General features: G+C 36.0%; 2 protein-coding genes across 3 annotated transcripts; both read left to right on the top strand.

Moving 5' to 3' along the window:
* The first annotated feature begins 585 nt into the window (after window positions 1–585).
* twf2b (twinfilin actin-binding protein 2b) lies at window positions 586–9,572 on the top strand. 2 transcript variants are annotated; one of them, XM_079596585.1, is made up of 11 exons: window positions 586–715; window positions 1,352–1,563; window positions 2,331–2,408; window positions 5,125–5,303; window positions 5,446–5,541; window positions 6,539–6,643; window positions 6,865–6,906; window positions 7,076–7,195; window positions 7,706–7,856; window positions 7,982–8,103; window positions 9,168–9,572. In XM_079596585.1, the coding sequence occupies exons 2-11, from the start codon at window positions 1,539–1,541 to the stop codon at window positions 9,333–9,335; spliced, it is 1,086 nt and encodes a 361-aa protein (XP_079452711.1). In that variant the 5' UTR covers window positions 586–715; window positions 1,352–1,538; the 3' UTR covers window positions 9,336–9,572. The 2 variants fall into 2 exon arrangements, with proteins under 2 accessions (XP_079452711.1, XP_079452710.1); XM_079596584.1 differs by lacking the exon at window positions 586–715 and adding an exon at window positions 6,758–6,772 and having other exon boundaries at window positions 1,394–1,563; window positions 9,168–9,571.
* Window positions 9,573–10,113: 541 nt separating this feature from the next.
* On the top strand, window positions 10,114–14,289 carry cishb (cytokine inducible SH2-containing protein b). Its single transcript, XM_079596589.1, has 3 exons — window positions 10,114–10,681; window positions 11,554–11,713; window positions 12,624–14,289. Exons 1-3 carry the CDS (start codon window positions 10,670–10,672, stop codon window positions 13,097–13,099), a joined length of 648 nt encoding a protein of 215 aa, XP_079452715.1. The 5' UTR covers window positions 10,114–10,669; the 3' UTR covers window positions 13,100–14,289.
* The last annotated feature ends 550 nt before the right edge of the window (window positions 14,290–14,839 follow it).

Here is a 14,839-nt window from a genome sequence, read left to right as displayed (position 1 = left end):
CAGATCAATTTGTAATTGCATTAAATAAATATTTAAACCCTTTGCAAACCACAAATTATATGCTTCTGAGCCATTTGTGTAATTTCGTTTCACAAAAAAAAAAAAAAAAAAAAAAAAAAAAAAAAAAACATTCTAGTAGTGGATATATGACATTATTTGGTACAGTATAAAATAAAGGTAATTGGGCAAAATAAATACTATTACATAAAAATACAAACAAACAAAACTATAGACTTATAGGCTATTTTATTCACAAAATGTTTTGATTCACAAATATTGGATCATAAGAGTCATTCGTTTCGAGAATCAGACTATAGTCCTGCTGTGTTTCTGATTCACCAAAAAGAACCACTCATAGAGTCATAAAAACATGCAATTGGTTCTGAATGTGTTTTTAGCACTATTTGTCAGTAAATATTAGCTAAATGCAGCATAATATGAACATTAGCCTAGGATATTGTTTAGTTTGTCATTATGCATGCTTTCTTAAAAAGGGCCGAGATGAAAAACAGGACGAATTCCTTCTAAATATTATTTAGCAACGCATACGGACAAGTTCATTTTAAAATAAAAAGTGTGCGGTGTGTGAAGAAGAAAGAGAATCTATGTACAGAGCATCTTTGGAGGGAGGGCTGCGCTGAATAATGAATAATGGCTGGGTTTGTGCTCACAGCTGAGTGAATTAAACATGAAGCCAACACTAGCAAACTCACAGGTATGTTCTCTCTCTTTCTGTCTTTATACACACACACATATTATCAGATTTAAACCTTTTTGTCCATTAGATGCCCTGGCAAAAGAAACCCCCCTGAAAAACTTTTCAAAGACACAATACTGCACTTTTTCCTTCAATCAAATCTCATAAACCTCATGTAAAATCACAAAGATTGGTAGAGGCGGTTTACTATTTGAAATGGCTTTTGGGTAGCTGGTTAGGTAGTCTAAATGAACAGCCTGTCCTGCTGGTTGGGGGTCAGCAGCCGCATGCACGGTATCTCATGTCAGCCCTGTGGAATTTGAGCTCCCACAGGCCGCTGGTTTATATGCTCCTATCAGGTCCTCGATGTGTGTGAGTGATAATGTGCCATTTCTTTTCACAAATGGAGCGTTGCATAACTGTTTGTAGAAGAGCGAGACAGATAGATAATGTCCAGACTCTCAGTTACAATAGGGGTTCTGTCTTTTATTTGACACCAGAGCAAACCTACAGCATTATAATGCAGATAACAGATGTTGTCATCCACTTTATACCCCATTAGGGCCACCGGTGATGGGTGAATAATACTAGATAGGTGGTGTGCTGGAACCCATCCCCTGACAGGTGTAATATTAGGCTACACATCTTCCTCAGTTCCGCAGATCGAGTTTCAAACAGGATTCCCCAGGTAAGATGCTTAAGGGGCGTTGATGTCATTGTACGGAAGTGAGTTGGACCGCACTGCTGGGCACAGATAGCAGTGCCACTGAAGACAATAGGAGGACAACGTGGGAGTTTCAACAGGAATTCGGACTGAGCTGGAGCATCACCGGGATTTGGGATGTCGCATCAGACTGGTATCCATGGTAAGCACAAGCAAATCTTTATTTCAATGCCCCGCAGCCCACATGGATTTATAATATTTGAGTAAAACCACTTTATATTTTTACTCTTCTTCTTTTAGTGAATGGGAAGCATTAATTTTTAGTTAGAAGTGCAATATAAACTATGAAGATACACAATAAAGGCAAAATGAAAGATGCTTGGAATGACACCTGTAAAAGCTCCAGATAAAAAATGAGTCTACTAGTGCATCAAAAACTTGCGTTAACCTTTCTCAGATTTCCTAGTGTACACATTTGAAGGGAAAGGGAATTGTCTATTAAAAAAGAAAACTTTAAATTGCCTAACTCTTGGTTTTAGCAAACAGACATTTGGTTACAGAGGTATATATATAGTAATTTAGTGGTATATATAATTGTATATGAGTGATCATATTAGACTGTGTTTTATGTGAATGATGATGGGAGGTAATTTAAGCTTACGGGCGGAAGCGCCGCTCCTCATCTATCTCACCTGCACCTACATCATTTATGAGTCCTGATGCCCCGTTGCCATGGTGAGGCCAAGAATGAGGCACAGGCCACACAGTGTGGAAGCAGTGTAAAATTTCCTTTGTTTCAGTCAATTTTCTTTTTTTTTTAAAACTAAGTGCTCGTATGTAAGAATTTATAATATGAAATATGATGGGATTGTCATGGTCAGTATTATAATATACGACATTAAATAATTCTCAGCTTTAACCACTGTGTATTTTCCCGGCTGTATTGTCATACCTCTCTGCTGAAACCAGCATCTCCAGACTTGAGGGAGTTCCTCATGAAGGCGAGAAGAGGAGCTGTCAGAGTGATAAAGATTGTGATAAGCAGCGGTGAGTAGGAGCATTTGTTTGTGACAACTTCTAGTTAAATACACTGAGTTTGGAGCTTTTATTTTTAATTTGTGAACGTCATTGCATTAGATAAAATATCAAAACTATCTACAAGCAACAAATTATGCTAGACCTTTGATTTACATTTTTTAATCTTTTTTGCAAGGTCATTTTAGTGGATGAATGAAGTTAATACCCTATTAAATTGTTTTTTTGAAATTACGTTTTAAAGTTAATATATTTTACATGTTCTACATTGCAACTTCATCAGACAATAGAAGTCATTAGGAAATTACATTAACCCCCGGTTACACAGACAAGGCTTAAGATAGTCCCATTCTAAAATGCAAGTTTGAGCTGTTTTAACTGAAAGCAACTTGCACTGGTGTATCTTAAAACATGTCAGTGCCATTGTTTTGTCTTAAGATGTGCACCAGTAATGTTTTTTTCTGAGGCACATTTATAAAAACTTCTTATGTCCTATTTGAACTATGGCCTAATTTAAAACTAAGGCCTAATCTGGCTTAATTTAAGCCCTGTCTGTGAAACCAGGCCAATAAAGATGTACTAAGTCTCAAGAGGGTAAAAAAAGTCTGAAGTTCAGATAATTGCATTTTTTATTTATTTAAATGCAGTCAAAGTTGGCAAGAAACAAGTTGCACTAGTCTTTTCATTCCTATTGTGACGTTTATTTTAGTGAAACGGCTTCTCAAACAAGAAAAAAATGTAGGGCGGGACTTTATTTAATCACGAATTGATTGGATCTTTGGATGGTTGTGGTTTGCTATTGGTCGATTTCATGTGAGTGACAGGTTGTCCCGCCTTTCCACCAGTAAACACATCATTAGAGAAGAGTGCAAGTGGGAGGGAAAGTTATTTTGATTTAATATTACGTAGGCACATGAATTTAAAAAATAATGATGTGCATGATAAATCATTTAAAATAAATACTGCAATATTCCATAATAAAACAAAACAAGAATATTCATTTCAGATAGAAAGTTTTCAGTTTTGATTTCATTGTCACTTTAACATGCAATTAAGTGTCCGGAAAAATACATTCAGTTCATTCTTTTAAAGCATATTATTTCTGTAATAAGTTCTCTTTTAAAAAAAGCACACTTTAGTGTTATTCTTTTTCACACATGCGTTCATCATTTAGATTGTTTTATCATTTAAAACCAAACAATTTATATTTGTGAGATGTTTTGTTTAAAACATGTGCGTTCATATCTTTCTTTTAAAATAAATGGCACAAGGTTTGATGTTTGGTCATATACTGCAAAAAACAAATATATATTACATATATAAGAGTAACAACTTATAGCTTAACAAATATATTTTATGTGTGTGTCTGTATATATATATATTTTAGTCACTTGCTGACCCTAAATAATATCAAGTAAAAGGTGAAGATAAATTGGACTGTGGAATGTTATACATGCAGTGTGTGATAACAGTGGCACCATGCTGTTTTTGGACCCAGACTGATAGTCAGTGCATTTATCTGGGGCTACTGCAAGTAGTCAAGGTGTGTGTTATGAGCAGGGGCGTAGCACCAAATTCTGGGCCCTGTATACTCACAATGTCAGTGGGCCCCCTACACATGCCATTAGACGATGCGGGTTAGCAAAAATGAAAATTCAATTTTGAATAAAAATGTTTTTGAATTATTTGAATATAAACAAGTATAAATAGTGTTTAAATCCATAATCAAATCAGATTATAGTAATGACTGGTTCTTTCGCTGTAAAATGACTTGTGTGTTGTGTTTTTACTTTTCGAGTATTAATGTGTAAGGTGGAGTTGAGTAGTTATTCAAACAAAGAGAAATACTTTCCAATTCACTTCATGATCATTTTTTTGCGCAGGTTTTTATAGCTAAAAACCTGAATAAAGTGCTCCTAGGGGGGTTCGGGGGCATGCCCCCCCGAGAAAATTTAGATTTACCTGAGCTCAACATGTGAATTTTAAGGTGTTTTGAAGACCAAAAAAAATGGACAACAGGAGCTTTAAAAGCATGTCAGTGGGCAGTATGTAGTATTTTATCAGATAACAAATTCTAAAACATGAGAATCAGTTTAAATGTCGCAATGAATTATCCACACTATAAAATGGAAATGCAGAATGTTTATGCTTATTGTTGACTATACACAATCGAATATTCGAAACGGGAATGGCCTTAAATAAGAAATGATTCAAGGATTATTTTGCATAGGCTAGATGTTACATTTCAAACAAACGCCAATGCAATAATTCTGTGTCCAGAGGCATATGAGCAATTAGTATGCACATCAAATATCAATTTCATCTACTTTTTCTTTCCTAAATGAATCAATATTTGTGGACTAATCTGTTCATTTAATCAATGGTTCAATTGCTCACTCATAAAGACAGTCACTTGTCGCCGCATTCTGGCTTAATGATGCAAGTTGCGCAAACACGAATAAGCGGAGTGATACAAACAGGGAAAAGGTCTGGCACTGAGTTCATTCTCTCAGTTGGTGTTATCAATATATTTTGAAATGAATAATGACATCAATTGGAGGGCCCAATTAATTCGAATTAGGTTACAAAAAAAAAAAAAAAAAAAAATATATATTTTTTGATGGGATTTCAAAGGGCCCTCTCCCTAGACGGGGCCCTGGGTAGTCAGGTCCACTTTTCCCCCCACTACCACGCCCCTGGTTATGAGGTGTGTATGTGTGTGTTTCAGAGCATCTGGTGTTGGGAGGGTACAGAGAGGTTTCTCAGAGCTGGGATCAGGACTATGACGCATGTGTCCTGCCCATGCTGGACGGCCTAGAACCCTGTTATATCCTTTTCCGCCTCGACTCGCAGAACCAGCTGGGATATGAGTGGCTGTTTATCTCCTGGTCGCCAGACCAGTCACCAGTAAGTAGAAAACACATGATAAAGTGAAACGTGTACAAGCTCTCACCCTCTCACTCTATAAATAATGCTCCCTTTAGCCCCCTGGGTTTAAAATTCTGTGAATTACCCTTCTGGGTGACAACGTTCATTCTACACCACACAGGTGAGGTTAAAGATGGTGTATGCTGCTACCAGAGCCACACTGAAGAAAGAGTTTGGGGGAAGTCACATAAATGATGAACTGTTCGGAACAGTCCAGGTGTGTAGACGGATTTGCTTGGCATGATTTTATTTCATCATTTTACCTGCATACTAGTTATCAAGGGTGCTTCTACAACAACAGCTGAGGGAGTGATGGCATATTGACTCTGTTTTCCCTTTTTGGAAAGTCATGGAAATGCTATCATGGCGAACATTTCCTTTTGGGAATGCAAAAATCATATCTTCTGAGAATCTGATTGCTAAAATTCCGCAATTGACCCTTCGCATGGAGCTTGATTGACAGGTGATCTGACCAATCATACTTCGCCATCTGACATTTTGTCAGTCAAAGCAGTCAGGAGTAGAATAACATCGGAGGATTTGAATGAGATTTAGAGATTTGAGTGTACTGACGCCTTTCCGCGGTTAAAACAACATTCCTTCTTGTTCATTCATGTTTATTTGATGCTATAAATTAACTAGAAGGAAGAGATGATCGGTTCACGAGCAGCTTTAACTGATGCTCTAGAGCGATCTGATAATATGCCACAAAGAGCTCTACCGTAATGTGCTAAATACAAAGGGCTAAATACCACAAAACGTTATTTATTGTTTAAATTTCTTTAAAAAAAAGACCAAATTTGAAAGGTGAGACTTTGTTTAATATCAAAAGTAACCTGGTCTGTCCTATCTGTCAGCGCGTTGTCAGTGTCGTCTCTGCTCCGCGATGTATTTTTCACTGCGTGAGAACGGCGTAGCTTGTCGGACATAGCAACAGTAACTAAAGGGGGCGGGTATTTGCGAACGGTCAATTGACCAATCAGAATCAAGTAAACCAGAGAGTTCATCATTATGTGATGCCTGAATGTCACGACTGACAAATCAGAATAGAACATGCAGAGAGTTATGTAATATTAATAATTTAATATGACCTAATAATGTGATTTTATTAAGGACCAAACTGTGATTTTTCTTTTTTTACTGGGTTTACAACAGTAAACCTATTCACCTTTGCTCACTCACCTAACAGCACTATTTACTGTTATGACCTGCAGGAAGACATCTGTTTCCAAGGTTATCTACGACATCTGTCCTCCTCCTCCATCCCGGCCCCCCTCACCACTGCTGAGCAACAGCTCCATCAGATTAAAATAACAGAGGTGAGGAAGGCCCGAAATGTGTCAATCGCAGCATTACCAAAACTGAATATCTGACAGTTTGTCTGACTTTAATGTCTAATAAATGAATGTATTCCTTAACAATGCACCTAACAGGACAGAGTGGCACGGGTAAGTGACGTGTCCTGTGAATTCATTTTGTTTTCAAGTGTGTGAGTACTTCTAAGTGGATTTAAACTAAACTTTTGTACATTTCTATTCAGGACGAGCGAAGACGAGTTGCCACTGTAAGTGGACAAGCAAAGGTAGCCTCAGCTCTCTATTTCCATTAAAATATTATTAGAAATATTGATGTTACAGAGTAAAACATATATATATATATATATATATATATATATATATATATATATATATATATATATATATATATATAAAATGTGTGTGTGTGTGTGTGTGTGTGTCTTTCTGATACAGACAGAGATCAGCGTGGAGAGTAAAAATCCGACTTTACAGGGTTTGGCGTTCCCATTGCAAGAGGAGGCTAAACATGCTTTACAGCAACTTAAACACAAACGCATCAATTACATACAACTAGTAAGTCCCACACACACTATACACACATGTATTTATTACACATGTATTATATGTAGGTTCAAAAGCAAAATGTTCAGACTGCCACTTCCAACAGTAGAGGTTGCACTGAATAAGCACATAACATGCATTATGTAATTGGATTGCTTTTAATATGCTGATTTGGAGCTCAAGAAACATTTCTTATCATTATCAATGTGGAAAACAGTTGAATATTTTTGTGGAAACTGCAATAAAAAAAAATTCACGATCCTTTTGTACAAAAAGAACAGAGAAAATGTTGTAATATTATAAATATTTTAACTGCCACATTTGATCAATTTAATGCATCCTTGCTGAATAAAATTAATTTCTTTAAATAATAATAATAATAATAATACAAAAACTTACAGATCCCAAACTTTTGAATTGTTGTGTTCATATATTACCACAAAGAATATTAAGCCTGCTGCACTTTATATCATCTTCATAAGCCCAATCACAAAGCCCTTTTTTTACTGTATCATCTTTAAGAGACTGGACACCGAACGAGAGACAATTGAGCTGGTCCACACTAGTCCTACAGAGACCAAAGAGCTGCCAAGCAGAATCCCCAATGATGCCCCACGATACCACTTCTTCCTGTACAAACACACCCATCAAGGACAGGCACTGGAAGCTGTAGGTTAGTGTCAATATATTAATTCACTTTTATTTCTGACAATTTCACAATGAGCTGAGTTGGCTTCTTATGACTAGTAATGTTTCTACAAAGCTAATGTCATGTTTGTGCTTGAATATGTGGACCAGTTTTCATCTACTCCATGCCCGGGTATAGTTGTAGCATCAAAGAGAGGATGCTCTACTCCAGCTGTAAGAATCGACTGTTGGATGATGTGGAGAGAGACTATCACATAGAGATCGCCAAAAAGGTACACTGACATCAACAACTGGTCCTAATACTGTACAGTGTGTTTTTCAAGTTAGCTGAGTAGATGCTTTGACCCGAGTAGAAGAGTAAGCCTCTAAAGTGCAAAGTACATATATTACTGGACTGGTCATCATGTCTGTCTGTCTGTCTGTCTGTCTGTCTGTCTGTCTGTCTGTCTGTCTGTCTGTCTGTCTGTCTGTCTGTCTGTCTGTCTGTCTGTCTGTCTATCTATCTATCTATCTATCTATCTATCTATCTATCTATCTATCTATCTATCTATCCATCCATCCATCCATCCATCCATCCATCCATCCATCCATCCATCCATTATATTAAGAAATTGCAATTGGCCACAACTGTGGTTATTCATCCATATTCAATGATTCATCTATAATCAACTAAGAATATAATGAGCTGAATATTGTGGCTGAATTTACAGTTTAACAATATACGTTACCACGTTTCAGGATATTAGTTTCAAGTGAACATATGGTATGACTTTCGAAAGTGAGAACCTGATGTGCCTGTGGTTAAACAGGTTTCATTGCAGTTTGTGCTTGAGATTTCTTTAATGAGAAACATTTATCCACTTTAAATGTACTTTATCCTTTCATCAGTAAATTTTTAAAAGCTTCGAAAATTTTACTTTTAAATTTTTAAGAACAGTTAATGTGACCGCTTATGTGTTTGATGTTGGCTACATACATGATTTTAAAAGTAAAACCTACATTAGTGAATATATGCTATTATAATACATACTATTGTTCAAAATTATTATTTTTTTATTTAGTGCTGAAGAAACATTTGTTATTATTTTTAATGTTAAAAACGGTTTTGCTGCTTAATATTCTAATCTAAACCATCATACATAGTTTTCAGGATTCTTTGATCAATAAAGTTCGAAAGAACAGCATTTATTTTATGGATATCTTTTGTTACATTATAAATTTATTTACTGTCACTTTTGTGCACTCAATTTAATGCATCCTTGCTGAATAGAAGTATTAATCTGATCAAATGCATATATTCATGCACATTTCATATATTTATGTGTCATGTGTGTAGATGGAGATTGATAGTGGAGAGGGCCTGACGGAGGATTTCCTGTATGAAGAGGTGTACCCGATGCAGCATGCTCTGAAACAAGCCTTCACCAAGCCAAAGGGCCCTACAGGGAAACGAGGGAACAAGCGTCTAATCAGAGGAGCGGGAGAGAATGGAGATGAGAGCTAGATTTTTACAGTCAACACATGTAAAATGACACCGGATACACATGTTTAATTTCACCCTCAATGATTTCTTGTCTTGAGCTTTCCATTTCATTGTTATTATTATTTTTTATGTTAGATTTGAACAAGTCTTCTTTCACTCTTAAACTCATTCTCACACGGTTTTCAAGGCCACCTAAATGTGTTGTTTAGGTGATGATTTTTATGTTATAATTCAAATAAAATCTATTAATCTGTCTTATTACATCTCAGTTTTTGTTTTATGTTGGAACAGCATTTTTAGCAGGCCTCTCAGCCATTTGGTAAAGCACATTTTGACTATTGAATTTATTTATTTAACTAACCCTTATCTGTAGCCTATACCTTTCAGGTAATCAAAAAGCATTAGTTATAACTGCAGTTTAAAACAATACACCATTTTCACCTGATATAGGCTGTATAGGCTATAATGGAATAAATAAAATAATAAATTCTAGAAGCCTTAGAAATAGATACTTATTAGTTTAAATGTTTAGTAGAAGCACATTATACATTTTGTGGAACCTTTGAATTTATTATTATACACATTTTCCCATTGTTTTTGGTTTCTGTGTATTCCTATTAAAGGGTTAATGCTAGCGCTGATCCAGGCCATGTTAGATGTTATTAACTATGACTAACATTCTGGCAATACACATTTTCTGGAATTAGACTTATATGCTTACCCTACAGTCACCTCCCATCACAGCCCCAGAGATCTATAGCTCACAGATCTCTCAGTCCGTGCTGCTGGCGCAGAGGTCAGTTTCAGCATTCCTGGAAACAAAGTCTGTACTGGGAAAGTCATCCGCAGCTGAAACCGGCCCGGGCGCTTCGTCAACGGCACGCTGCAGCCAATAGAAACGCAGCGCACGATGAGGCCGCGAGCGCGGAGATGCAGCGCAGTTCTAGGAATGAGATTCCTAGAACGCGCGTGAACTCATAAAACGACCAAAGGCGTTTCATACTGCTCTTATTTCAGGAAAATTATAATCCACCAAGGCAAACGACCTTTCACTCTTATTAGATTAGCCTACTGCTGTTTTGTTATTTTTCGCCAATTTCGCACTCATTTCCCTGGAGAATATAGTTGGCAAAGAAGGCTCGTTCGGGTTAGACAACATTAGGGAATATTATTTTTGTAAAATGTTTTAACGAGATTCCCTCGGGTTGTGGCGCTTTGTCGCTGCTGGTCTGGAACAATGTCAGCAGCTTTGGCACCGGACCAGACTTGGATTCGCGTAAATTTTACAGCCTGTAATCTTCAAACTGTCATCTTCCAGTCTGTTCGTGACGTAGCATCCCGAAGGTGACGATTTTATGCAGACAAAGGTAAGAAATCTGTCTATTTGTCTTGTTGAAAATCTTTTTAGTGTCTTAGATATACTGTGAAGTGGCCAAACCTGTTTGATGGGTTCATTAGTTTTTGATGAACTGAGGAGTTGTTACATCGCAATAATTAATTTGTTTCGATCTTGTTGAACACATCCTGTTAAAATTCTTCGAAATTAAACAGTTTGCTCTCATCTTAGTGCTTTTTAAACATTAATTTAAATACATACAAATTTAAATTGATCTGATGTAAACAGGCATAGCATTCAGTTTTTATTTTATGTTATTAATGAAATAGCCTACATTTTCAAATGTATTTTTGAAAATGTTTTAAATTGTGGTTCTGCTTTTTTCTAACACCAGCATTCTAGAATTTTGATCTGATTTATAACATTTTATAGACTTAATAACATGCCTGTGATTATATTTTACATTTCGTATCACATATCACAACTATTGTCTATAAAAGAAAACATTTCAATATTTGGAGAAACAACGAGTTATAAAAGCTCTATTTGTAAATTATGTTGCTCTCATTTAGGCTACATGGAAAGCCACATTTTTCTAAATGTCACCTTAGTCGGTCTTCTCAGAAATGAGTGTTTAAATATGCTGACTTAACCATCGATGTCATGATATTTATTTTCTCAAGAAAGGACATGCAGATTCTGACTCATTGAAGTACACTGTACTTCCTTTGTTTATTCATTCTTTGAGTTCAGTTGAAATTTTAATAACAAAACAAAAGACTGATATAGAAGCACATCAATATTAACCTTTGAACTTTTAGCTCTGCTATCTCACCTCACGTCATTTTGACATTTGAAATCTTGGTTTCATATCAATATGTTGTTTTTTTCTTCCATATGAAGAAACCTTCAGGAATGGTTGCAGGGAGTACAAGAGCTCAAAATGAGAGGGACGAATCAGAAGTTCAACAAATCCATCCGTCCCAAGCAGCTCTCTACCCATGGGCCCCGGCTGAGGACCTGCGTTTCATCACCACCACCTTTCAGCACCTACACACTTCAGGTACGGCTATAGTCTTAAAAAGAGACCAGCAGACACTAGCTAACATTTTACAAAATATTAAATATATCAAAGACAAGGCACAAAAAAAAAAAATATAGAGAGAGAGAACAATCAATCAATTTTCAATCAAGATATATATATGATAATTCTTATTGCATCTGTCCATTGTCAGCAACTGTCAGGTCTAATCCTTCCATCATAACTGGCCAATAAAAACCTGATCAGATTCTGATTTAAAACACACATGCCAAAACAAAACAATGTACAGAGTCTCAAAGGATCATGATCTTTTTATATTTTATGAAGAATACTTTTTCTCTAAAGGTTCTCACGTGTATATACAGCAACAGTTTATCTTTGTTCTGATAAATTATTAATAAATAAAACAAATAATTTTTTTATTATTATATCAATTATGATTATAATTGTAATCATTTATTTCATAAATTGTAATAGTTTAATTACAGTATATTTGTTATTTTTTCCTTCCTTCTTTATAATTGATCAAAAAATTATGTATTTTAAAATAATTTATTCCTGTGATGGCAATTCCTGAATTTTCAGCATCATTCCTCCTGTCTTCAGTGTCACACAATCCTTCAGAAATCATTCTAATATGATGATTTGGTGCAAGAAACATTACTTATTATTAATCAATGTTGAAAAACTACGGAGCCCCTAAAGGGACATGTTGATAAAAAAAAAAATTAGATGGGAGGAAAAATAATAAGTCAATGCATTTGCGTTCTCTCGCAAATGTTTTGCGTTCTCCCGAGAAACTTTGCGTTCACTCGCAAAAGCTTTGCGAGGTTTTCCTCCCATCTCGCACCATGTCCCCTTAGGGGCTCCATCTTACTGACCCCAAACGGTATTGTGTGTCATGTAAATAAATAGTTTCTTTATGTTTTAGGATGGTACTGGGGCGGTATGACAGCCAGTGAGGCAAGGGATGCCCTCATTGGAGCTCCAGAAGGTACTTTCCTTGTGCGTGACAGCAGCCATCCACTCTACCTCTTTACCCTCTCCGTGAAGACCCAGAGAGGCCCTACTAATGTCCGCGTAGAATACGACAGTGGCCGATTCCGTCTCGATTCCAGTGTTCCTGCACGATCTTGCCTGTTGTCCTTTTCTGCTCTCCCTAGTCTTGTGCAGCACTATGCATCCACGAGTCAAGAGAAGGAGAGGATAGCAGAAGAACATTACATGCTGTCAAAGGACAAAGGCGTCCTGCTGAAGCTCAGGAAGCCTCTCCACAGGCCTCAGGATTTTCCAACATTACAGCACCTCACACGCCTCACTATAAACAGACACACTGATTGCCATACACAGCTGCCGCTGCCACGGCCGTTGTTGCTTTACTTGCAAGAATATCCCTTTCAGGTGTGAGGACACTTGGGGAGGACACTGGTGCATTTTAGGGGGTTCGTTTTTGCAAAGTCGTGGATGAATTAGCTATGAAATCTTCCTGCTTCCTTCCTGCTTTTGTTATTGTCATATGAAGAGATGCGCATTTGTGCAAATAAACAAGGACTACTCTGTGTACATTTTTATTTTTAAATATCTGTAAATATATCTCTTTTTAGTAAACCAAAATGTTTCTATATCTTTCTGTGCTTTCATGGAGCTCCAACTCTAAATACATACTAACATCACCACAACATTGAACAAAAATTAAATATCAAAACCAGTATTCTGAGAAATACTGTGTCCCTAAAAGTGTAATTTTCTTTAGAACGCATTTATTTATTTAGAAACAAGCTGATAAAGAAACTAGATTTCAGTTATAATAGTCAGAAACCATCACAGATGTCCTAGCAATAGGCTACTGGACTGGACATCCTGTCAGTCCGGCCTTTATTTGACACAGAATACATTTAATCAGACAACATCATTCCAGGAAAACCTAAGGGCTTTTTTCCACAAACACTAATAAAATTTAGGATATAAAATAACAAAAAACAAATGAATAAATAAATTAAAAAGAGAGTCTTTGAATGTGTGCAGGACAATGAACTTAAATTTTAAATGTTCAAACACCCTTAATTTTTCATATTAAATGTACAAGTATGTTATATTTTGATCCATATGATGACATTTGATAGGCATATCATCTTTTAATGTAACTTTCTTCTTTTCAATAGTCTAGGGTTGCCAACTTCAACAGAATACAATTTGTGACACTTGGGTTCTTTATAATAAAACAAGGAACACACAGAATTTCTTTGCGCCATTTCTTTGTTATGTTGTGTGCGTAAGGCGAGTTAGTACTTTTAGTAACTACTAAAGTAACGTATTACAAATTTCCTACTAAATATCTGAGTTAGTTTTTTTCAAATAAGTAATGCAAGTTACTTTGTTTTTTTCATTTATTGACTGACAGCTCTCCCATCCTCATGTTGAGATAAGTTGGGATTAAGTGCAGAGACATTGTGTGCACTGTGTAAACATGATGGTTATTGTAGTTCGAGAAAAAATGTCGGCATGCTTCTACTCATCTCACTTGCACAAAATGAATAAAAACACTGAAATGCAAAACTATTATGCAAACCTAAAATAATTAAACATGTTAAACAATTAAAATATGCTTTATGTATTTAATCTAACTTTATTAACCAATCTCTTTGCTGCTGACTTCCAATGATGTTAAACCACATTTGTGTTTCTTTTTTATTGTTGAAGAAAGTGTTGAACTTTCATGGCAGCACAGCTGAAAGTTTTGTTTGAACTGTGCTTTTTACTGTACAAAAAAAATAACTGGTTCAAAAAGTTCATAAAGAGATTGTAAAACTAATCCATGTGATTTGAGCTCAGTCCAAATTTTCTATAGAGACTCACTCAACCGCTTTATATGATGAACAGATTGAATTTAGGCTTTTATTCCCATAAAAACATTCATCAACTCAGACATGCGGTATATGGAAGCTCAAGCATGTTTGCTTGACGTGTGAGAACCAATAAGGTTCATTCTCATGTTATGCAGCACGTTTGAGCTTCCGCAAGAGGTTTGCAATGAGGATTGTTCTTGTGCTTCAGGCATGTTTGGTTGAGCTTGTTTATGCTCGCTGAACAATGTTTATATGTGAATAAAAGACTAAATTCAATCTGTTTATCATATTAAGCGATCGT

This window comes from Phoxinus phoxinus (assembly GCF_949152265.1).
Source record: "Phoxinus phoxinus genome assembly, chromosome: 22".
NCBI classification, from domain to species: domain Eukaryota; kingdom Metazoa; phylum Chordata; class Actinopteri; order Cypriniformes; family Leuciscidae; genus Phoxinus; species Phoxinus phoxinus.
This window is presented reverse-complemented; position numbering and strand designations above follow the sequence as displayed.